The 25,618-nt window shown below is 39.9% G+C and overlaps 3 protein-coding genes and 1 pseudogene across 3 annotated transcripts; all 4 read right to left on the bottom strand.

Moving 5' to 3' along the window:
• Nucleotides 1–961: 961 nt before the first annotated feature.
• LOC147223844 (uncharacterized) lies at nt 962–4,005 on the bottom strand (annotated as a pseudogene).
• A 3,664-nt stretch (nt 4,006–7,669) lies between these two features.
• LOC147223843 (uncharacterized) lies at nt 7,670–9,434 on the bottom strand. Its single transcript, XM_086166355.1, has 3 exons — nt 9,361–9,434; nt 8,546–9,235; nt 7,670–8,456 (listed from the first exon to the last, which is right to left on the bottom strand). The coding sequence occupies exons 1-3, from the start codon at nt 9,413–9,415 to the stop codon at nt 8,275–8,277; spliced, it is 927 nt and encodes a 308-aa protein (XP_086022481.1). The 5' UTR covers nt 9,416–9,434; the 3' UTR covers nt 7,670–8,274.
• Nucleotides 9,435–14,981: 5,547 nt separating this feature from the next.
• Nucleotides 14,982–18,881, bottom strand: LOC147223842 (uncharacterized). Its single transcript, XM_086166207.1, has 6 exons — nt 18,817–18,881; nt 17,998–18,682; nt 17,752–17,864; nt 17,061–17,104; nt 16,680–16,730; nt 14,982–15,032 (listed from the first exon to the last, which is right to left on the bottom strand). The coding sequence occupies exons 1-6, from the start codon at nt 18,869–18,871 to the stop codon at nt 14,982–14,984; spliced, it is 999 nt and encodes a 332-aa protein (XP_086022333.1). The 5' UTR covers nt 18,872–18,881.
• A 3,365-nt stretch (nt 18,882–22,246) lies between these two features.
• LOC147223841 (uncharacterized) lies at nt 22,247–24,651 on the bottom strand. The gene is made up of 4 exons (XM_086166351.1): nt 24,571–24,651; nt 23,756–24,436; nt 23,504–23,632; nt 22,247–22,547 (listed from the first exon to the last, which is right to left on the bottom strand). Exons 1-4 carry the CDS (start codon nt 24,623–24,625, stop codon nt 22,429–22,431), a joined length of 984 nt encoding a protein of 327 aa, XP_086022477.1. The 5' UTR covers nt 24,626–24,651; the 3' UTR covers nt 22,247–22,428.
• Between the last annotated feature and the right edge of the window lie 967 nt (nt 24,652–25,618).

The following is a 25,618-nucleotide window of genomic DNA, read 5'->3' as shown; positions in this document are numbered from 1 at the left end:
GTGATGCACGATCGACTCATGAAAACACCTAGAAACGATCAACAGATCGTGTGAAATAAAGAAAGGTCTTTATTTCGACATCAACATGTCTAATGTTCAGCTGTTGTGATTGTAGAAAGGACAAACATCAAGAACATCTACATCTTCATGAGAAATGATTCAAACCATGCTCATTTACTGCCTTACACTGGAATACACACACTCCAGCATAAAACAGAGGATTGTCATCCATGTATATATAAAAACAATATAAAGCTGCAAGAAAACAATTAGAAACAGTTTAACATGAACATAGAATTAAAAACAGCATACCTCTGCATCCGGGGTGGACGTTAACAGAGATTCATTTTGTGAGTCTGGTTATTAAAATATGAACAAAGATTTAAATTCAGCGATACAAATGTGATTGTGCATTAATAAGTGAATAGAGTTGATAAGATACACATTCAAGTATGAATATGTATCCACTGAAGACACATAAGGATACGTCCTGTTATACTGGGCATCTTGACTATTCAGGAGCTCTGCAGCCTTGAATGCAACAAACCCTGATGCACCTTTTTATCAGAGCCAGAATTACAATAACTTCCTCAACAATTCAAGCTCATCAGTGAATCGTGGCCGCCCATGACCGTGACGCCAGTTTAGGACTGATCCTTCTTTGGACCAGTATCATCCCACGAGAGCTGCAGTTTCAAATGTCCAGCCATTGAAACTCTGCCCTTGTCGATCTCAAATCCTTATACTTGCCCATTTTCCCTGCTTTTAACACCTGGATGTCGAGGACAATGTGATCATTTGCTACCGCTCACTAACACTAACTGGCACCACGATGAAGACATAATGTTTTTGTTTTTTGTTTTTAGCTTTTTTTGTTGAACACCTTACTTTCCATGCCATTAGTTACATGATAAGACATTCCAAGTGATGACATTGACATTGTCTTGTGGAGAACTGTCAGCTATTTAATCATGACATTGACTGCAGAAATGAGCACATCAGAAAGTTCTGTTTATAACACGACTTCTAATCAGCTAATGAACAGTTAACATAAAATTCAAAAGTTCATCCTACCTATGTGTCGGCTGCTGTTTGTCTTGTAGAGTCTGTACACAGTAAAAGCCAGGAAAAAGTCTAGGATGGTGGTGAAGGTCAAATCTCCACTCAGCACAAGAACCACAACATCCATCTATCTATCTATCTATCTATCTATCTATCTATCTATCTATCTATCTATCTATCTATCTATCTATCTATCTATCTATCTATCTATCTATCTATCTATCTATCTATCTATCTATCTATCTATCTATCTATCTATCTATCTATCTATCTATGACGTTGGTACAGATTGATTGATTCATGAGAGGCAGGGTGTTTGGTTTTCTTGGCCAGGATGTTGATAGTTGTGAAGTCAGGTGACCAAAGACCACCTTGTAGAACTTGTTCTAACCGTCTGAACCAAATAGTTACAAAGCCTTTCTTTTATAGATGAAAACGCTACAAAGACTTCCTCTCAGGAGAGGACAGACATTTCAACTCTGCAGTGGTGACTACACAGTTAAATGAAAGATTCTGTCGTCCTCTGGTTTATGGTGAACAATCAAGACCAAGACGTGGCAAGCAAAGGAGAGGTTTTATTGCATGTTCGAGCTGTGAAAACATCGACCGCCTTGATGGTACAAACTGCAGTCAAATACCAAAATGTTTCCCAATAATTGTTTGCTCGTGTAGAAAACAAATCATTTCACTCAAGGAGACATGATTTATTGCTGAAAGTGCAAAGCAATATTTCACACGGTGAGTCTGATCTACTGCCTCAGACTGTGGTACACACATTCACTCCAGGTGTCATCCTTCTGTGCTCTTGATGTGCCCACCTTGGAATCCCTTTGAGAAGCTTGGAGGTTCCCTGACTCTTGGCGACCCTGATGAAAACACATGAAACATAGGAATTAAATCCAGTATCTTTGTATATTTTGCAGGTGGCTTTGACCAGCACTCCCAAAAACACTGTGGTGGGATTCGGTTTTAAACTCTTCTCCTTAAAACCCCTCATTCCCTGAAACCCCAGCCTTTTCACAACAATGTGCAATATATTCTTACATCCTGTGTTGTGCTTCCATTCTTACATTTAATATGGATATATTTTCCTACCTCTGCATTTGGTCCCCAGGCAGCGGTAGACGTAGTTTCAGAGTTTTACCAGGAAAAGAAAACAGAGAAAAAAGGAGAAATGTTGGGAAAAATGGTGGTGAACTTTGTTTTTCTTCCACTCTAGCTGAATGTTACCAACCAGTTCTTCTGATATATTTATTGGAAAAAACACACAAGACAGCAGGACAAAGTCAAGATTCAGCAGGATTTTCTTTGAAAAAGAACAACGAATATTGGTCTTCAAATGGGAGTTGATAGATCTTGAATATGTTATGATCACTTCGATACTGATGATCTGGACACACCAACATTATCAGTCCTCATTGGTGGTTTCATTCATAAACGTGAATTATCTTATATTTTGGTTGATGTGCAAAAACATAGAACCCAGCTGATCCTCACACAGATTTAACTGTAGGTTAAGATATCAAAAAATCAAAGTAGGGACATCTAATGTTGACTGTCATTTAGAATATCTACGACAACCAACATGCAGACTTGGGTTTTTGTGTTTCGACGTTACACCAACATAAAACCCACATCCTCCAAACATGCATATAACATGAAAGCATCCAATTGGTGATCAGTGATGTTGTTGGTGTTCAATAAATCAATAGGGATCTATATTTTAGCTGGTTTTAACAAATTTTCATTTTCCATTCTTCAGAATTAGAAGTTATCATAAGACAAAATAAGATCACAAGACTTCTCCTACCTTTGCACCAGAAGCTGCTTATCTTGGACATTATATAGGAAGTAGAATTCAGGACAATAACCAGGATGGTGATGAGAGTCAGAGCTCCTCCGAAGACGGATTCTTCAAAAGTGAAGTGTTTTCCCTTCCCTGATTTGAACAGTGACAAATCAGTGATTTTTAGTTTAGTAACGTTCAGTTTTATTTTGTCTTTAGACTGGAACATTCACTACTCACGAGTAATAAACTAATAAATCATTGTATTCTACTTACCTTGTACGTTCAGAGTTATATTGTTTCCAAAAAGTATCCAACCACATGATGCAACAGCACAACGGTAGGTTCCAGTGTGAGAGACAGTCAGATTCTCTATTGACAAGTGATACAAACAGGTTTGTCTTTGGGTCCCAGCTTTGCTCTCACACTGGTTCTCTTTGACTTTCTGAGTGTAAATAATTCCTGGATGCGATTCTTCTGAATGTTTGAACCAGTAAACACTGTGTCCTGTATCACAAGTCCCAGTTTGGATTGAACAAGTCAGATTCACAAAGTCTCCTGGCTGGAGGGTCCCAGATGGTGAATGGAGAACAGAAAGGCTGACGTTGAGACGGATGTCCAACACTCTGACCAGGGTGCTGTTTAAAAATTTCATTTCATTTGTTTCGCGCTTCATGCAGAAGTAAGTGGCAGAGTCTGAAATTTCTGCTTCTGAGATCTTCAAGGTATTTCTGCCAGCTTTACTGTCAAGTCCAAAGCGTGTATCTTTAAATTTGCCTTCTAAAATTCCATTTTTTGTGAAATTAATCACAAGCTTTGGTTTCTGTCCCAGAATTTGTTTATACCAGTAATAGTTTTTGACATAATCAGAGACTTCATTGAAACACTCCAAAACAATGTCTTCACCCACATTAACAGATAATTGTTGGAGAGGCGATGACGAAGCTGCCATGTGAGCTGAGAAGGAAACAGAAGAAAACAAAATGAACCTCAGTATACAGATATGTTAAACTCAGCCATGTCAAGACATGTGGCCAAATTTGAAAGAAAAACAAAGTAAGATGAAAACAAAATAAAAATATGACGCTCACCTATTTTGACCAGCAGCAAAATTGTCACATGAAAAACAACAGTTACAGGATTCATGCTGGTTGAAACCTCCACCTTCACTGCAGAGAATCTATGTCAAATCAGTAGTTTTACAAAGCAAGACAAAATTCGATTGCCCAATCAGACGAGAGTCTGTGAAATTATCACGATCACATGTTCACTGCTCCCCCAATCATCTCTGTGTGGTACATTCCAGAAACACGATATTGTCAACACGTTCGTAGAGTCGAATATTTCCTGTCAATCTGAGCCATGTTATTACACCGACACTGACAGAAGACCTCAACTGGATTGTTGGGGGACAGTTTATCTGTTGTGCTGATCTCAGAACAGCCAGGGCTGTGAGCATCTGCTTGCCAGTCTCCAGAGCTTCATTTGCTCTATCCGGCTTGAACTTCCTCCTTGATATTAATACTTTTCTGGAGTCCAGTTATCAAGCATCTCTCGCTCCTTTTTTCCGTGATCTTATTCTCCAGAGCTCCACTTCTTCCGGCCACTGCTGTTCATCTTTTCGCCGAACATCAGTTGCACGGCTGTTCCCACTCCATCAGTCGACTAATTTATTTTTGTTGATATAGTCATCAGTGACATGTTCACATCCTCAAGCCTCTTAGTTGCATCCACCAGGATTCAGTGATCTTCTCCTTTAGGTCAGCAGCCAGTGTGCTTCTGGGCATGTTGGTGCAGGTAATAGAGTTGATGAAGAAGTGTATCCAGGATGGGAACACAGAACGCGTTTTGGTGATGGACTTTGTGAAAAAGATGGAAATGGCTGTGCTGAATACTTGCTTTCAGAAAAGGCAGAAACATAGGGTAACTTCTAAGAGAGGATGTGGGAGCACACAGGTAGACCACCATGAATCATTTACCTTTTCAAAAAGATTTACAAAGACAGTTATGAGCATGAAGCTCTTCTTGCACTGGCTTCTGTAATGTTCCTGTTGTATTGCTGCCATTTTAACTACCACTTGACAACTGAGGGGCACAAGAGGGGAATATATAACTTACACTATCCAAAGAAGTGATGAAAAAGACAAAAAATCACATGTGTTGAGGAAGTATTTTCTATTTTCAGTCATGACATGTATGACTGTATGACACTCTTGTGTTTAAGGTGAAATTAACAGGGTCAGCAAGAAGCAGAGAAGCTCCACCATGCTGCTCTAACAGTTGTCAAGGCAAGAGGATCAAGAAGACAGTGGGAGGAAACGTCAGATCAGTGTTTGTATTCCAGTGTAAGACATGAGACGGACATGGTTCCTGTCATTTCTCATGAAGATGCAGATGTTCTTGAATGTTCTGAGAGATGAGAGCATGCCAGTCAGAACATATAATAAACCAACACTCCTGTGCCGACGACATCTAATGATTTCATAGGTTATTATGCATCACAAACCCGACGAAACGAGGAAACTGTTGCTGGACCACTGAGAAGATTCAACATCAGTGATGTTCATACAGCACGTTTTATAATGATGTGTATTTCATTCACTTTTTAAAAACTCTTCACACAGTAATAAGAAGAGAAGAAATGAAAAAAAAGAGTCAGTTACTTTGAAGTTCCTTCTTTGGTCAAAGTTCTTCATTGAGTTCAGCCCAACTGGTTTCTCAGTCCCCTCTCCACCGCCGCCCCTCCTCACAGACAGGAAATATATTGTATGTTGAGGTTTTCTGTTCGAAAGGTTTCAGCTTAACTTTCCACTAAAGACTTCATTTTTACACCAGTATGTCTTTTTGAATGACAGAGGAGAAAATGGTTAAGAAGAAATCAATTTCAAATTTGAAAGTTTCCTTATCTGCAAGGAGTTGTAGAGCATGATACACTTGGCTGACTGACACATACTGAGCCTATGAATCTGAACACATAAGAGTTGCAAAGCTAAAGTTGCAGATATGAAAATAGCTCTGCAGGAAAGTGTTGAGGATTTTGATCATGTTTGCACAAGTGAAATGGACAACAAGAAAGCGATACGAAAAATAATGTGTGCGTTTCAGGCTCACGTCAAGCCGTCTTCAATCTAGTTATATTTATTCTCCGTCTCCTTCGACTGCTGCCCTCTCAAGTCAATGGAATGTAAATGTGGTTCTGTGTCTATTGCTGGTTCTTTCCTTCACCTACCAACCATCTGGTCATTTCCTAAGTGCTAATTGTTTGTGACACTGAAAAACACCACAAGGTGAGGTGACAGTGTCACATGAAATATAAGAAACACATACATACAACACTTTAAATCTAATGAATAAGGAAGATGAAAGCGAGTGGAGGGAAGAAATGGAAGAAGGGGTGGACCACGAAGTGGCAGAGATTGGTAAAGGTGAATGGTGGAGGACACTGAAGAGGATGAATCCTGAAGAGGCATTTGGTCATAATGATATATCTGTGGAGGTATGGAAGTGTCAAGCAGAGGCAGCAATAGATTCGATTATTCAACGGGATTTTTAATTTCTTAGCATCAGATGCCGAAGAAATGTGGACGTGTGAAGGGAGCTCTGGTGAAGTTTAGTTGGTGATGGAGGAATGTTGTACGTGGCCCTGATGGTGAAGCATAGTCGTCTTATTTCCACGGCCCAGAGGTCCCTCCAGACGATCTTATCTACTCTTGGTGAAAAATGTCTTTGTCTGTCTGTAACTATGATGTTTTCTTTGAAAGCCACAACCATTTCTTGATATATCAGGCATACAGCCATTGATAAGTTTTCAGTGAAAAAAAAAATGGTTCTTCGACACTTTGTTATTGTTATGGAGATGAGACCAGACTGAGATGGTTTGGACACGCATAGATAGGGATAGTGAATATATTGGTAGAGGGATGCTGTGGTTGGAACTGTCAGGCAGGAGGTCTAGAGGAAGACCAAGGAGGAGATTTATGATAGTAGCGACCGCAGACATGAAGTTAGTAGGTGTGTGAAAGAAGAGGGTACAGAGTTAGATGGAGTACGTTGGTTTGTTGTGGTGTCGTCTGAAAGGAGTAGCGGAAAATAAAAGGTTTTTTTTTTTCCATTTGTAAATATATATTCCCATATTGATGCTGCTCACTTTTTTATGTGATACAAGCAACCTCCAAAACAACATTTTTCAATTTTGAATTTTTTTCTGAATTCGAACCAGAAATTGTGATTTAACTATGGCGTCTGTACCGATTGATCAATGAAAGGTAAGTTGTTCAGGATGTTGATAGTTAGTTGTGAAGTCAGGTGACCAAAAACCATCTTTTTCTAACAGCTCGAATGTAAAAGGTCCTGTTTTTCATTTGTGGATTAAAATGCTGCAATGACGACTTGCACAATCCATTCCTGAAATCACTTGTCAAAAAAAAAAATTGCATGTTGTTGTTTATTTGCATGGAAAACAAATCATGTTATATTGCTGAAAGTACAAAGCAATGTTTCACACGTTGAGTCTGATCTACTGCCTCAGACTGTGGTACACACATTCACTCCAGGTGTCATCCTTCTTGGAATCCCTTTGAGAAGCTTGGAGGTTCCCTGACTCTTGGTGACCCTGTAGAAAAAACCCGAAACGTAGGAATTAAATCCAGTATCTTTGTATATTTTGCATGCTTTGTATGCTTTGACCAGCACTCCCATGAACAACTGGAGTGTGATTCAATTTCAAACTCTTCTCTTGAAACCCTGTCATTTCCTGAAACCCCAGCCTTTTCACAACAACGTGTAATATATTCTTGACATCCTGTGTTGTGCCTCCATTTTTTCATTAATTATGGAAATTATATCCTACCTCTGCATTTGGTCCCCAGGCAGCCATTAGACGTAGTTTCAGAGTTTTGCCAGGACATGAAAACAGAGAAAAAGGAGAAATGTTGGCAAAGATGGTGGCAAACTTTTCTTCCACTCTGAATGTTACCAACCAGTTCTCCTGATACACAGTATTTATTGGAAAAAACACGCAAAACAGCAGAACAAAGTAAAGATTCAGATTAGTAAAGATTGGTCTTCACTGGTTCACTGGTTGATCACATGTTATGATCACTTCAATACTGATGATCTGGACACACCAACATTATCAGTCCACATTGGTGTTTCATTAATAGACGTGAATTATTTTATATTTTGGTTGATATGTGTTCACATAGAACTCAGGTGATTTAACACAGATTTAAATTTAGTGTGAAATACTAAAGAGTCAAAAGAATGGGGTTTTTGAGTTGAAATGTTACACCAACCGAAAATCCACATCCTCCAAACATACAAATAACATGAAAGTATCCAATCATTGGACATTGATTATGTTGGATTTTATTTGAAAGAACTGAAAAGTCTATATTTTGAGTAGATTTTGATGAAATTCCATTCCATCACTTCTGATCAACAGAAGTACAAAAGTGAAAAATGTAACATCTTTTCCTACCTTTGCACCAGGAGCTGCTCATCTTGGACATAATAAAGTCAATGGAATTCAGGACAATAACCAGGATGGTGATGAGTGTCAAAGCTCCTCTTAACACAGAATCCCAGAACCTGAAGTTATTGCCCTCTGCTGATTTGATCAGTGAGATCAAGAGATTTCAGTTTTATTTTCTTCAGCGGACTGGAATAATCACTAAACACTAATTTTCATCTACTTACCTTGTGGATCCTGAGTTGTCCCTTTTCCAAACAGTATCTGTCCACATGATGCAACAGCACAACTGTAGGTATCAGTGTGAGAGGCCAGATTCTCTTTCGACAAGTGGTAGAAACAGGTGTGTGTTTGGCTCCCAGGTTTGCTCTCACACTGATCCTCACCGACTTCTTGAGTATAGATAATTCCCGGTTGAGATTCCTCGGAGTCTTTGAACCAGTAAACACTGTGCCCTGTACCACAAGTCCCAGTTTGGACTGAACACTTCCGATGCTCAGAGCCTCTTGGATTGGGGGTCCCAGATGGCGAGACAAGGACAGAAAGGTTGACGTTCGGACTGGAATCCCTCACAATGACCATGATGCTGTTCAGAAATTCAAAGGCATCTCTTGAGCTCCCCATGCAGAAGTAAGTAGCTGAGTCGGAAATTTGTGCATCTGAGATATTTAAGTGATATCTGCCGGATTCAATGTCAAGTCTAAACCGTTTATTATTTTTATATTCATTTTGAAAATATGACCAGTTATCCTTTTTTTTTAATTCAGCTATAGAATTTGGTGTTTGTCCCCAAGGTTGTTTATACCAGTAAAACTTTGATAGATATTTAGACCCTTCATTAAAACACTCCAAAATAAAGTCTTCGCCAACATTGACGGACAAATACTGTAAAGACAACGATGAAGCTGTGATATGAGCTGAGGAGGAAATGTAAAAGAAAGAAATGCAAAGTTAATTTTACACATATATTAACCTCAGCCATGCAGAATGTATGGTGATAATTGAAAGTTGAAAGAAAACAAAATAAAAATATGATGCTCACCTGTTCTCACTAGCAGCAAACTTGACACATGAAAAACAACAGAGACAGGAGTCATGTTGGTTGAAACCTCCACCTTCACTGGAGGGAATCTGCATCTAATCTGTAGTTTTATTAAGCGAGACAGAACGTGATCGACCAATCAGAGAGGAGTCTGTGAGTGTCATTGATCACATGATCACTGCTCCACCAATTATATCTGTGCGGTACATTCCAGAAACACAATGTCGCCGACATATGCGGAAAGTAGATCTATCATATTGTATCAAAGTGATTTTACAGAAGTTTTGTGGAATGGCCCTGTGGTTGGCTTTGCAGGACATGTATGAGAGCTGTAAGACAGCGGTGAGGTGTGCTGTAGGTGTGAAAGAGAAATTCATGGTGTAAGAGGGACTCCATCAGGGATCAGATCTGAGCCCCTTCAGTTTGCATTTGTGATGGAGACGCTGCCAGGTGAGGTTAGACCGGAACCTCAACAGACCATGGTGTTTGAAGATAACATTTTGGTCTGAGTGAGAGCAGGGAGTAGGAGGAGGAAAATCTCCACAGATGGATGTATGCTCTGCAAAGGAAAGGCATGAACTTTCTCCACAACAAGATGATATGTGGGTGAATGAGACAGACTCAAGTGGAAGCATAAGACTAAAAAAAGAATGGAGATAAAAAAGGTCTAGCAATAGAGTGTTTAAATAGGTAAAGAAACGGGTTCAAGTAGGTTAAAACAGGTGGAAAAAGGTTTGGGGGGAATGTTTGATGCAATACTATCAGCTGTGAATGTGGTGTGGAATTGTGGCAACATGATGAGCTCAAATTGTTGGGGAAGTTACATTAATTCTGGTTCTGATAGAAAGGTTTCAGAATACTCTTGTATCATTGCAAATATGGTTGCATAGACAGAGACCAGTCAGGATGTTGACGCTGACTCCTGTCCACCCACAAAAATCCAAATATGGGCATTTGAGAACAACATCTGGACAAACAAATGATGGACAAAGGTATCCTGCTCTGATGAATCATGTTTTCTTTTACGTGACATGGAATTCTGGGTTCGTGTTCCTCGCTTACCTGGAGAACACATGGGATCAAGGGCGCACTAGCAGAAGACGAGTCGGTGAAGTTAGTGTGATACTTTGGACAGATTCTTGATGAGTCAGCCTCCAAACTCTCAGATATCAGTCATATCAAGCATCTGCTGGATGTGCTGGACAAACAAGAACAATCTATAAAGACCTGTAAATTACTTTTACAGGATCTGCTGCAAAAATCTTGATCCCAGATATCACAACATACTTTGGTTCTTCCGGATACCACTTCAGGTTGAAATGATCTCTTTCGTTGTAACTTTTATGAACTCTTTACAATGAATAATTCACAATCATTTCAAATCTATGAACGATAACATTTCGAAAAGTCTGCCTTTTTCCTTTTCAATGAGGAGACTCACAAGGCAAATCTCTGTCCCCCTCCACCCCGGCCACAGAGGTATGTTGTTTTACTAGTCAATGTTCATACCACATATTTTGAAGCAGGATATAAGCACCATGAATGATTTACCTTCTAAAGAACAAAGATTAGAAAAGATGGTAATAAAAATGAAGCTGTTCTTGCACTGGTTTCCATACATTTCATATCTGACTCATATTATCCAAAGAAGTAATGACATACATAAAATCACATTTCAGTTTTTTTAGGGCAGAACTACATTTCAATATCAGTCATGAACTATATAAATATATGGCAATCCTGTGTTTCATTTGATTTTCACAGGATCGCCAAGAAACAGAGAACCTCCACTATGCTGCTCTAACAGTTGTGAAGGCAAGAGGACCAAGAAGACAGAGGGAGGAAACTTCAGATCAGTGTGTGTATTCCAGTGTAAGACATGAGACGGACAGGGTTTCAATCATTTTATCATGAAGATGCAGATGTTCTTCAATGTTCAGAGTCATAAGAGCATGTCTTTCAGAACACACAATAAACCACCACTCCTGTGCCGCCATTATCTGCTGGTCTTCTCAGGCTGTTTTTAGTAAAGGTCTTGACTGTTGATGGTTTCATAAGTTGATTATGCATCACAAACCCCATGAAGAGAAGTAACTGCTGCGGTAACCTCTGTGAAGGTTCACGTCTTAAATGTCATACAGGAAGTTTTTTCATGGTGTGTTTTTTATTCACGCCAGAAGAAAAAGAAAGGCAGAGACACTGAAGTCCTCACCCTGGTCAAACTTCTTGATTGCCTTGCTCAAAAAGAGGAAATATATATGGCTTGTTTCTTTTCAACTTCCTTTACCTTAACTTTCTTTTAAATGCTACAGGTTTACAGTATCATGTCTGTTTATTTGAAAGAGCAATTAGTTGGTGAAGAATGATTCACTGAACACCTAAATTGACAAAGTCAACAAGGTGAAGCAGTGATCCATGTTCATTGGACTTCTGCAGGAAAGACTATTGATAGACCATAGATCAAAATACACTTGCTGATTAATTATAAATACTGAATTTATAAATCTGGATCCCTGAACCTAAAATTGCAAAGATAAAGCTGCAGTTGATAATATCACGGCAGGAAATGTGTCGAGGATTTTACTCATGTTTGCACAAGTGAAATGGACAACAAACAGAAGAACAAGACAAAAATACAGGCTCAAGTCAAACGTTGCTTCTTCATTTCAGCGATGTTTATTCTCCGTCCCCCTCTTCTGCTGCCCCTCAACTCAACAGGATGTCATTGTGGTTCTGAAGCTATTGCATTTTCTTCTCTTCATCTCACACCCATCTGGTCTTTTCCTGTGTGTTTTTTCCACTTTATTGTTTGTGACATTGAAACCCACCACAAGGTGAGATGACGCTGTTACACCAAAATAAAAGAAAGCTGGAGGAGCTCTGTGGTGTCGATGGCCACCTCCCTCCTCTGTTAGTTAACACTATTCAATAGACAGTGAACATAATAAACAATGAGATAGTTTACACTATGACAGACTGTATGAACATGTGACTATGAACAATTACATCTTAAAGCAAATGAGCATGATTGAAAAAAAAAACATGAAATAAATGTCTTGTATAAGCCAACAAAAATCAATCGCAACAGAGAAGTGATATCTTCAGATATTTGTTTTTCCAAATGCAGGCAGCACAGTGACAACATAACACATGAATACTTCACAGCTGAAGGCAAATCTTTTTGGAGTCTGCAAAAGCAAAGGCAGTATATTAGGCCTCATATTTTCCCTTGCTTCATTCTGCTACAACATTCTTCCGAAATGCACAATGCAGCACGAGGGGGACACTGATAAGTGTTCTTATTGTGTCAGTCTCGAATCCTGATAAATGCAGAGTTGTGTCAAGAAGCACATGCAATGGATGAAAATGAAAAACAAACTAAGCAAATCAAGTCTATGACTAACCTTCCGAAATAAAGTTTGAGCCATAGTTAACAACAGCTTCCATCTGTTGCGTAACCTAAAGAATACTGATTGTAATCTGGCTACTTCAGGTTGTAGATGGGCGAGTAGGAAGTTGTGTCTGCTGGTAGAGCGAGGAGAAGCAAGAGTCTGGATCAGAAGATGGGGAATAGACAGGGGATAGAAATTGAAGGTCTGATGTTCTCTTTGGAAAAATAAATGTGCTAGTCCTATCATGCCAGACACACCATTCAAGGTGGCGCGTGATGTGCAGCACGCCATGGGGATATGTTGTGTCCTACTGTGTGGGAGGTGAGTCGCTACTGTCCAGGGCTAGATACGGTGTATTGTTAAAACCAATAAGATGTGACTTGTGAGCTCAAATACTGAGAGGGTGTTGGGGTTGCTGACTGATGTGTTTATGTTTTCTCCCACTTTCACTTAATGTGGATCTTGTTTCCTTTCTTTCTTCTACCCACAGACACAGAAGTTGTGGAACGTTCTCCTTATGAGCACACTGTATTTTATTCCTTCTGTTGATCTAAGTTGCAACCAACCTGCCCTCTTTTCCATTTGATTGTAACTCCGCACTTTCCTTTTACAAACTTTCATAATGAATAGATGAATTAAATTCCAATTGCATTTGGTTTTATGTTACGTGGGATGACTCGTATGCTCGGTTGGACAGCAATGAACGCGAGAATTATCTTTACAGGTTGGCAAAACAGAAAGATAAAGTTTGAAAGGATGGACAGCAGGTCCAGGGAATTAAGCATAGAGAGGCAAATGTAATGACAGATGCTAGTAGAGTGATGGGAAGATGGAAAGAGTACTTTAAAGAGCTGATGAATGCGGAAAATGAAAGCAAGGCAAGGGTAGAAATGGTGACTATTGCAGACTACAGGGTAGTCAGAGATTAGTAAAGTGAAGTGAGGAAGGCATTGAAGAGGATGAAGAGTGGAAAGGCAGTTGGTCCTGATGATATACCTGTGGAGGTATGCGAGTGTCTAGGAGAGGCACCGGTAGAGTTTCTGACTTGATTATTCAACAGGATCTTAACGAGTGAGAAGATGCCTGAGGAATGGAGATAAAGTGTGATGGTGCCCATTTTTAAGAATAAGGGGGATGTGCAGAATTGTGGCAACTGTAGAGGAATAAAGTTGACATGCCACACAATGAAGTTACAGGAAGGGGTAGTGGAAACTAGACTGAGAGAGGAAGTCAGCATTTGTGATCAGCAGTATGACTTCATGCCTAGAAAGAGTACTACAGATTCATTTTTTGCTTTGAGAATGCCAATACAGAAGTACAGGGAAGGCCAGAGAGAGTTGCATTGACCTAGAAATGCCATAAGACAGGATGCAAAGAGAGGAACTCTGGTATTGTGTGAGGAAATCTGGCGTGGAAAAGAAGTACGGCTGGTGCAAGACATGTATGTTAGCTGTGAGACTGTTCCAGTGTGCTGTGGGGGTAACAGAGAAGTTCAAGCCCACACAAGTGTGTGAGGAGGATGTGCAGCACTCTGAGGAATGGCAGCAGAAACAAAATCCCCTTTCATATGTTAATACTGAAAATATACATTATGGTGTCATTTTTCTCTTCGGAAAAAGTATTTGAATCATGAACGAATGCTTGCTGGTACTAGATGTTCGAATCCCTCGGAGATGTCCAATGGATGGGTTTTGAGATCTTTGGGTGTGGTTGGATTTTGACAATACCAGAGTGAAAATTGTGCCAATAGTAAATGTGAACTAGCACCTGCGACTTTCATACCAGATCTGTCAAGGCCCAGATTGCCAACAATTGCCACTGGTACGAATTCCCCGCCCTCAGGGTACCAATGGAAATTGGGCTACTGTGAGTAGAAGAAGGAGAGGAGGAGGTCGTGTTCAGAAGCAGAGAGAAGAAAGGAAAGGCAAGAGTTGGTTGAAATGCCAAGAGAAAATGTGGATATACGGTTTGTCCAGGAAGACCAGTTGGGGAGGTTGAAGAAAGTTAGGAGCAGGTGTTAAGTTGTCATGGTATTGAAAGGAAGATATATGGAGTAGAAGGGATCTTGACAGGTCAGTTTGTTTGAACTTCGTCTTGGATGGGGATTGAGATGTTTTCTTAGGCTGGGTTGGATTGGGGGATGACCAGCTGGCACCTCCAATGCAACATCTAACTATTTGTGTTCCGCTGCCTCATAGGATGTTTCGGCCCTTAGTTCACAAACCGCCCTCAGCCGAATCTGGCCCACTGCTGGCTGATCAGACCTGAGTATGCGTCATCCTGGAGGACAATCATTTGAGGTCATTTGAAACCCCATACTGTGTCTCTCCGCTTCAGCCAAAGCCATTGACCACTTCTTTTAGCAGTAGTTTCAAACTCTTTAATTGTCTTTGGCCGACCCTCTCCTGGGATTTGAACCTCCTTTAGTAGGCTTGAAGGGTGGAACTAGCTACAAAGCCTCTGCAGCCCACTTCCACTGGATGCACAAATGCCCTCCAACCCCAAGTAGTCTACTCGGGCAACCAAGTTTCTCAAATGCCTCCTCATTGGCTTTCTTCTAAGGTACTGTCAGCTCCATGATCAAGACACACTGGCAGGATTTGGACCAAAGAATCAGGTCTGGACGCAGGTTGCAACCTGCATTTCTTTTTTGGAGTGACCAGGAATTCATACGTGGCTCCATTTTCCTCGGCTTTCTCCAAGTTATCTTTCTCCTCTCTACACCATCCCAACTCATCCAGCATTCCTTGTTGATGGGAAATAATTGCAAACCCCATTCCTATCGCAAGTGGGGTTCAGCGGGTTACCCAGGACTCTCGGCAAAGGGTGAGCCACACAGTGATCTACTCAGGGTGGTGCACATGCAGCCCGGGACATATAAGGGCACCAAAGACCTGTCATTGCTCAATCTTGTGTGGCTGAACACCACTTGTCCCTCAAAGAAGTTGGAATTAGGGGCCGCATAACTAGTTAGCATGCATGTCTCATTTGTTATCGGAATCAACCAGACAGATCGCTCCACCAACTAAGAACAGCCATCTTCTTCCTCTACTTTCAGCTGCTCCCCTCAGGGGTCACTACATAAAATTGCAAAAACATTTGAATAGTTAAATAAGGAAATGAAATTAAGGAAAACCTGCAGCTACAGGCCCTCCTACTTCCTTATAGCTGCTGTGACAGCTTCCTGTCAGCAGTCTCATCAACATGGATCACTCAGTCACCTCGTTTCACTTTGTCAATTTAGATTTTCAATGCATCATTTAACCAAAATTCTGTGCTCATTCAAACAGATGTGATAGTATTAAATATAGTATTTCAAAGAGAATTAAGGTGAAACAAGATGAATAGATAAGCTTGACAAACAAGCAACATATTTTTCCGGTTTGTGAGCGTGGGCGGCGATGGAGTGGGGACTGTGAAACAGTTAAGCTGAACTCAGTGAAGAAGTTTGACCAAAGTGAGAATTTCAAAATGTTTCTGACTCTTTCTGTTTCCTTTCACTGCTTTTCAATGTGTGACCGTTGTTTAAAAAGCGAATAAAAATACACACCATGAAAAACCTTGATGCATGAACATCACTGACGCCTCAACCTCACTGTTGTGAGTGCAACGGTTGCTTCTCTTCATGGGGTTTGTGATGACGAGGAAATGTAGAAGATGAAGAAATACTTGATGCACAATCAACTCATGAAACCCCTTTTCTTAAAACAACCAGAGAAGACCAACAGATGTTGTCGGCACAGCAGTGGTGGTTTATTGTCTGATTGTTTGAACATTGGATGACTGACATGCTCCAATTTTCCAGAATATTCAAGAACATCTGCAACTCCATGATGAAATAACTGGAACCATGTCCTTTTACTGCTTTACACTGGAATACACACACTGATCTGAGGTTTCCTCCCTCTGTCTTCTTGGTCCTCTTGCCTTCACAACTCTTAGAGCAGCATAGTGGAGGTTCTCTGTTTCTTGGCGATCCTGTAAATTTCACATGAAACACAGAATTTCAATCATTAAATATTTCATTACTGATACTAAAACGTGGTCCCCCCAACGAATCTGAAAGTTAACTAACTGATTTTAATCAGTTCTTTAGATAGTATGTGTCAGATATTTCCCACTTCTCAGTTGCCACATTGTAGTTGAAATAGCAGTAATACATCAGGAACATTATGGAAGCCAGTACAAGAACAGCATCTTATTCATTGGCGTCTTTTATAACCTCTGTTCTTTAAAGTAGATCATTGATGTTGCTTATGTCCCGCTTCAAATTATGTGAAATAAACATTAGATATGAAAACAACATACCTCTATATCCGGGATCGGAGTGGAAGGAGATTTGACTGTTGAGTCTGATCAAGAAAAAAATTTAAAAAATCAAGTTTTCTCAAACTGTTACCATGCTGCACGACTCAATATGACACTGAATTGATCACTGAAAAAAATCACAAAATGTACCCTGAAAGAAATTATTTCAGCATGCAGTGGTATCTACTAAAGAGACACAAGGAACCAACTGGACAACTTTGATAGGTAGTTACCATTGCAGACCAAGAACACCCTTCAAGAGCTGCAGTTTTAGAGATAGTCTGACCCAATTGTCTGTCAATCAAAATGTTACCCTTGTCAAACTCAAATCATTGCACTTCCCAATTTTTCTTGCTACTAATTCATTGACTCTGGGACAACCTGTTATCTGGCTACCCATCATATCCCATCTACATACAAGTGGCATGATGAAGACACAGTAAGTGAACATTGAACACATCAATATACATGCCACTAATTTAATACATGATAAGACGTTCCAAATGATAGTACTGGCATCACCTCATAAAATAATTGCCACTGAGCTTACTCTGACACTGATGTTTGCAGCTAAAAAGTCAGGACATTGACTGCAGAAATGAGGACATCAACAAGTTCTGTTCATAAGACAACTTGTCATCGGCACCATGAACAGTGAACAAAGAAGTCAAAGATCGACTGTTTGTCACACCTGTGTGTCGGCTGATGTTTGTCTTGTACAGTCTGTACACGGTAACAATCAGGAAAACATCCAGGATTGTGGTGAAGATCAAACCTCCACTCAGAACAGGAACCAAGTTCACTCTGCCTTTGGATTCTATCATTTTGAAACAAATTAGATTTTAGTTTTATCTTCTCTGTTCACCAAACTGTCATGTTTACTACTCACTCGTAATACATGACTAAAATACATAACTATTAAATCATTTTATCCGACTTACCTTGTACGTTCAGAGTTACAGTATTTCCAAAAAGTATCCAACCACATGATGCAACAGCACAACGGTAGGTTCCAGTGTGAGAGACAGTCAGATTCTCTTTTGACAAGTGATACAAACAGGTTTGTCTTTGGGTCCCAGCTTTGCTCTCACACTGGTTCTCTTTGACTTTCTGAGTGTAAATAATTCCTGATTGCGATTCTTCTGAATGTTTGAACCAGTAAACACTGTGTCCTGTATCACAAGTTGAAGTTTGGATTGAGCACATCAGATTCACAGAGTCTCCTGGCTGGAGGGTCTCAGATGGTGAATGGAGAACAGAAAGGCTGACTTTCAGATGGATGTCCAACACTCTTACCAGGGTGCTGTTTAAAAATTCTATTTTATTTGTTTTGTGCTTCACGCAGAAGTAAGTTGCAGAGTCTGAAATTTTTGCTTCTGAGATCTTGAAGGTATTTCTGCCAGCTTTACTGTCAATTCCAAAGCGTGTATCTTTAAATTTGCCTTCTAAATGTCCATTTTTTGTGACATTAATCATGAGCTTTGGTTTCTGTCCCAGAGTTTGTTTATACCAGTAAAAGTTGTTGATATATCCAGAGTCTTTATCAAAACACTCCAAAACAATGTCTTCACCCACATTAACAGATAATTGTTGGAGAGACGATGACGAATCTGCCATGTGAGCTGAGAAGGAAACAGAAGAAAACAAAATGAACCTCAGTATACAGATATGTTAAACTCAGCCATGTCAAGACATGTGGCCAAATATGAAAGAAAAACAAAGTAAGATGAAAACAAAAGAAAAATATGATGCTCACCTGTTCCGACCAGTAGCAAAATTGACACATGAAAAACAACAGTTACAGGATTCATGCTGGTTGAAACCTCCACCTTCACTGCAGGGAATCTATATTGAATCAGTAGTTTTATAAAGCAAGACAACCAATCAGATGAGAGTCTGTGAAATTATCACGATCACATGTTCACTCCTCCCCCAATCGTCTCTGTGTGGTACATTCCAGAAACACGATATTGTCAACACGTTCATAGAGTAGAATATTTCCTGTCAATCTGAGCCATTTTATTACAGCGACACTGACAGAAGACCTCAACTGGATTGTTGGAGAACAGTTTATCTTTTGTGCTGATCTCAGAACAGCCAGGGCTGTGAGCATCTGCTTGCCAGTCTCCAGAGCTTGCTATCTCATCTGGTTGTTCATGGATGAAGATAACATCTCCATGCCTGGTGTCCTGGCTCCCCATTAGCTTTTTTGTGCAGTAACATGCCGTGTAGTTACTGTCTACTTTTTCTTTCACCAGGTCCCTTCAGGGGTCGCTACAGCAAACCAACTTCTAACTTCTGCCGTTGTCATCTGTATCCTCTTTTCTCTCACCATCTAACTTCATGTTCCCTTTCACTCCATTGATAAATATTCTTCTCAATCTTCCTGCTTGCCGGTTCCTGCCTCAAAATCCTTTTGCCAATATCTTTACTATCCCTTTTCTGTATGTATCCAAACCATCTTAATCAGGTCTCTCTGATTTTATCTCCAAAATATCTCGCATGTATTGTCCTTCTGATAGATTAATTCCTGATCCTCACCATCCTGGTCATTCCCTAAGAGAAACTCAACATCTTCATCTCTGCTACCTCCAGCTGTGCTTGCTGTCTTTGTCCTTGTTGCCACTATCTGTCGACCGTACACTATCACTGGTCTCTCCCCCGTCTTTTACACCTTTCATTTCATTCTGACTGATACTCTTACTTTTATCACACATGAATACTGAAACCTTTCTCTACCCATTCCAATCTGGATCCCTGTCATTCACATAAATGATTTCTGTCTTCCTGTAGCTAACCTCGATTGTTCTCCTCTGCAATGCATGACTCTACCTCCACCAGATTTTCCTCCATTTGCTGCCCACTTAAGAACAGATCACCGTGTCATCTGCAAACATCATCGTCCGTGAAAATTCCTGTTTGACGTCATCTGTCAGTCTGTCCATCACCACAGCAAACAAGAAGGGGCTCAGAGATGATCTCTAATTTGTCCAAACATCACTTTGCTCTTCTTTGTCACACTCACAACACCCTTCACCACTGTCACACAGCTTGCATACATGTCCTGCCCCATTCTAACACCTTTCTAACACATGCAGGTGCAGGTCCTCTTCTTACTTCCTTATAATTGATGTTGCAACTTCCTGTCAGCTGTCCCGTTAACATGGATCACTCATTCCCCTTGTTCCACTTTGTCAGTTTATATTCTAAATGAATCATTTAATCCCAACAATTTGCTTGTTCGAGCATACATAATTGTGTTAAAATATAAAACTTAAAAAGACACTTGAGGCCAAACAAGCTGAGAAGAAAACCCCGTCAAAGAAGCCGCATATATTTCCTGTTTGTGAGTGGGGGTGGCGGTGGAGAGGGGACTGAGAAACCCGTTGGGCTGAACTCAGTGAAGAAGTTTGATCAAGGTGAGAACGTCCAAGCGACTCGCAATTTTTCTTTTTTCTTTTCCTTCACTTCTTATTATCATGTGATCACTGATTAAAAAGTAAATAAATTATAACTCGTCACTGACGTTGAACATTCACAGTGGTGAACACAACAGTTACTTCTCTTCACAGGGTTTGTGATGCACGATCGACTCATGAAAACACCTAGAAACGATCAACAGATCGTGTGAAATAAAGAAAGGTCTTTATTTCGACATCAACATGTCTAATGTTCAGCTGTTGTGATTGTAGAAAGGACAAACATCAAGAACAACTACATCTTCATGAGAAATGATTCAAACCATGCTCATTTACTGCCTTACACTGGAATACACACACTCCAGCATAAAACAGAGGATTGTCATCCATGTATATATAAAAACAATATAAAGCTGCAAGAAAACAATTAAAAACAGTTTAACATGAACATAGAATTAAAAACAGCATACCTCTGCATCCGGGGTGGACGTTAACAGAGATTCATTTTGTGAGTCTGGTTATTAAAATATGAACAAAGATTTAAATTCAGCGATACAAATGTGATCGTGCATTCATAAGTGAATAGAGTTGATAAGATACACATTCAAGTATGAATATGTATCCACTGAAGACACATAAGGATACGTCCTGTTATACTGGGCATCTTGACTATTCAGGAGCTCTGCAGCCTTGAATGCAACAAACCCTGATGCACCTTTTTATCAGAGCCAGAATTACAATAACTTCCTCAATAATTCAAGCTCATCAGTGAATCGTGGCCGCCCATGACCGTGACGCCAGTTTAGGACTGATCCTTCTTTGGACCAGTATCATCCCACGAGAGCTGCAGTTTCAAATGTCCAGCCATTGAAACTCTGCCCTTGTCGATCTTAAATCCTTATACTTGCCCATTTTCCCTGCTTTTAACACCTGGATGTCGAGGACAATGTGATCATTTGCTACCGCTCACTAAGACTAACTGGCACCACGATGAAGACATAATGTTTTTGTTTTTTGTTTTTAGCTTTTTTTGTTGAACACCTTACTTTCCATGCCATTAGTTACATGATAAGACATTCCAAGTGATGACATTGACATTGTCTTGTGGAGAACTGTCAGCTATTTAATCATGACATTGACTGCAGAAATGAGCACATCAGAAAGTTCTGTTTATAACACGACTTCTAATCAGCTAATGAACAGTTAACATAAAATTCAAAAGTTCATCCTACCTATGTGTCGGCTGCTGTTTGTCTTGTAGAGTCTGTACACAGTAAAAGCCAGGAAAAAGTCTAGGATGGTGGTGAAGGTCAAATCTCCACTCAGCACAAGAACCACAACATCCATCTATCTATCTATCTATCTATCTATCTATCTATCTATCTATCTATCTATCTATCTATCTATCTATCTATCTGTCTATCTGTCTATCTATCTATCTATCTATCTATCTATCTATCTATCTATCTATCTATGACGTTGGTACAGATTGATTGATTCATGAGAGGCAGGATGTTTGGTTTTCTTGGCCAGGATGTTGATAGTTGTGAAGTCAGGTGACCAAAGACCACCTTGTAGAACTTGTTCTAACCGTCTGAACCAAATAGTTACAAAGCCTTTCTTTTATAGATGAAAACGCTACAAAGACTTCCTGTCAGGAGAGGACAGACATTTCAACTCTGCAGTGGTGACTACACAGTTAAATGAAAGATTCTGTCTTCCTCTGGTTTATGGTGAACAATCAAGACCAAGACGTGGCAAGCAAAGGAGAGGTTTTATTGCATGTTCGAGCTGTGAGAACATCGACCGCCTTGATGGTACAAACTGCAGTCAAATACCAAAATGTTTCCCAATAATTGTTTGCTCGTGTAGAAAACAAATCATTTCACTCAAGGAGACATGTTTTATTGTTGAAAGTGCAAAGCAATATTTCACACGGTGAGTCTGATCTACTGCCTCAGACTGTGGTACACACATTCACTCCAGGTGTCATCCTTCTGTGCTCTTGATGTGCCCACCTTGGAATCCCTTTGAGAAGCTTGGAGGTTCCCTGACTCTTGGCGACCCTGATGAAAACACATGAAACATAGGAATTAAATCCAGTATCTTTGTATATTTTGCAGGTGGCTTTGACCAGCACTCCCAAAAACACTGTGGTGCGATTCGGTTTTAAACTCTTCTCCTTAAAGCCCCTCATTCCCTGAAACCCCAGCCTTTTCACAACAATGTGCAATATATTCTTTACATCCTGTGTTGTGCTTCCATTCTTACATTTAATATGGATATATTTTCCTACCTCTGCATTTGGTCCCGAGGCAGCGGTAGACGTAGTTTCAGAGTTTTACCAGGACAAGAAAACAGAGAAAAAGGAGAGATGTTGGGAAAAATGGTGAACTTTGTTTTTCTTCCACTCTGGCTGAATATTACCAACCAGTTCTACTGATATATTTATTGAAAAAAACACACAAAACAGCAGGTTAAAATAAAGATTCAGCAGGATTTTCTTTGACAAAGAACAACGAATATTGGTCTTCACTGGTTGAAAGTTATCAAATGGGAGTTGATAGATCTTGAATATGTTATGATCACTTCAATACTGATGATCTGGACACACCAACATTATCAGTCCTCATTGGTGGTTTCATTCATAAACGTGAATTATCTTATATTTTGGTTGATGTGCAAACACATAGAACCCAGCTGATCCTCACACAGATTTAACTGTAGGTTAAGATATCAAAAAATCAAAGTAGGGACATCTAATGTTGACTGTCATTTAGAATATCCACGACAACCAACATGCATACTTGGGTTTTTGTGTTTCGACGTTACACCAACATAAAACCCACATCCTCCAAACATGCATATAACATGAAAGCATCCAATTGGTGATCAGTGATGTTGTTGGTGTTCAATAAATCAATAGGGATCTATATTTTAGCTGGTTTTAACAAATTTTCATTTTCCATTCTTCAGAATTAGAAGTTATCATAAGACAAAATAAGATCACAAGACTTCTCCTACCTTTGCACCAGAAGCTGCTTATCTTGGACATTATATAGGAAGTAGAATTCAGGACAATAACCAGGATGGTGATGAGTGTCAGAGCTCCTCTGAAGACAGATTCTTCAAAAGTGAAGTGTTTTCCCTTCCCTGATTTGAACAGTGACAAATCAGGGATTTTTAGTTTAGTGACTATCAGTTTTATTTTGTCTTTAGACTGGAACATTCACTACTCACGAGTAATAAACTAATAAATCATTGTATTCTACTTACCTTGTACGTTCAGAGTTATATTGTTTCCAAAAAGTATCCAACCACATGATGCAACAGCACAACGGTAGGTTCCAGTGTGAGAGACAGTCAGATTCTCTATTGACAAGTGATACAAACAGGTTTGTCTTTGGGTCCCAGCTTTGCTCTCACACTGGTTCTCTTTGACTTTCTGAGTGTAAATAATTCCTGGATGCGATTCTTCTGAATGTTTGAACCAGTAAACACTGTGTACTGTATCACAAGTCCGAGTTTGGATTGAACACATCAGATTCACAAAGTCTCCTGGCTGGAGGGTCCCAGATGGTGAATGGAGAACAGAAAGGCTGACTTTCAGACGGATGTCCAACACTCTGACCAGGGTGCTGTTTAAAAATTTCATTTCATTTGTTTCGCGCTTCATGCAGAAGTAAGTGGCAGAGTCTGAAATTTCTGCTTCTGAGATCTTGAAGGTATTTCTGCCAGCTTTACTGTCAAGTCCAAAGCGTGTATCTTTAAATTTGCCTTCTAAAATTCCATTTTTTGTGAAATTAATCATGAGCTTTGGTTTCTGTCCCAGAGTATGTTTATACCAGTAATAGTTTTTGACATAATCAGAGTCTTTATCGAAACACTCCAAAACAATGTCTTCACCCACATTAACAGATAATTGTTGGAGAGGCGATGACGAAGCTGCCATGTGAGCTGAGAAGGAAACAGAAGAAAACAAAATGAACCTCAGTATACAGATATGTTAAACTCAACCATGTCAAAACACATGGCCAAATTTGAAAGAAAAACAAAGTAAGATGAAAACAAAATAAAAATATGACGCTCACCTATTTTGACCAGCAGCAAAATTGTCACATGAAAAACAACAGTTACAGGATTCATGCTGGTTGAAACCTCCACCTTCACTGCAGAGAATCTATGTCAAATCAGTAGTTTTACAAAGCAAGACAAAATTCGATTGCCCAATCAGACGAGAGTCTGTGAAATTATCACAATCACATGTTCACTGCTCCCCCAATCATCTCTGTGTGGTACATTCCAGAAACACGATATTGTCAACACATTCGTAGAGTCGAATATTTCCTGTCAATCTGAGCCATGTTATTACACCGACACTGACAGAAGACCTCAACTGGATTGTTGGAGAACAGTTTATCTGTTGTGCTGATCTCAGAACAGCCAGGGCTGTGAGCATCTGCTTGCCAGTCTCCAGAGCTTCATTTGCTCTATCCGGCTTGAACTTCCTCCTTGATATTAATACTTTTCTGGAGTCCAGTTATCAAGCATCTCTCGCTCCTTTTTTCCGTGATCTCATTCTCCAGAGCTCCACTTCTTCCGGCCACTGCTGTTCATCTTTTCGCCGAACATCAGTTGCACGGCTGTTCCCACTCCATCAGTCGACTAATTTATTTTTGTTGATATAGTCATCAGTGACATGTTCACATCCTCAAGCCTCTTAGTTGCATCCACCAGGATTCAGTGATCTTCTCCTTTAGGTCAGCAGCCAGTGTGCTTCTGGGCATGTTGGTGCAGGTAATAGAGTTGATGAAGAAGCGTATCCAGGATGGGAACACAGAACGCGTTTTGGTGATGGACTTTGTGAAAAAGATGGAAATGGCTGTGCTGAATACTTGCTTTCAGAAAAGGCAGAAACATAGGGTAACTTCTAAGAGAGGATGTGGGAGCACACAGGTAGACCACCATGAATCATTTACCTTTTCAAAAAGATTTACAAAGACAGTTATGAGCATGAAGCTCTTCTTGCACTGGCTTCTGTAATGTTCCTGTTGTATTGCTGCCATTTTAACTACCACTTGACAACAAAGGGGCACAAGAGGGAAATATATAACTTACACTATCCAAAGAAGTGATGAA

This window comes from Fistularia commersonii, chromosome 19, assembly GCF_037954325.1.
Source record: "Fistularia commersonii isolate RoL2024-O1a breed Wild chromosome 19, RoL_Fcom_v1.0, whole genome shotgun sequence".
In the NCBI taxonomy this organism is placed as follows: domain Eukaryota; kingdom Metazoa; phylum Chordata; class Actinopteri; order Syngnathiformes; family Fistulariidae; genus Fistularia; species Fistularia commersonii.
This window is presented reverse-complemented; position numbering and strand designations above follow the sequence as displayed.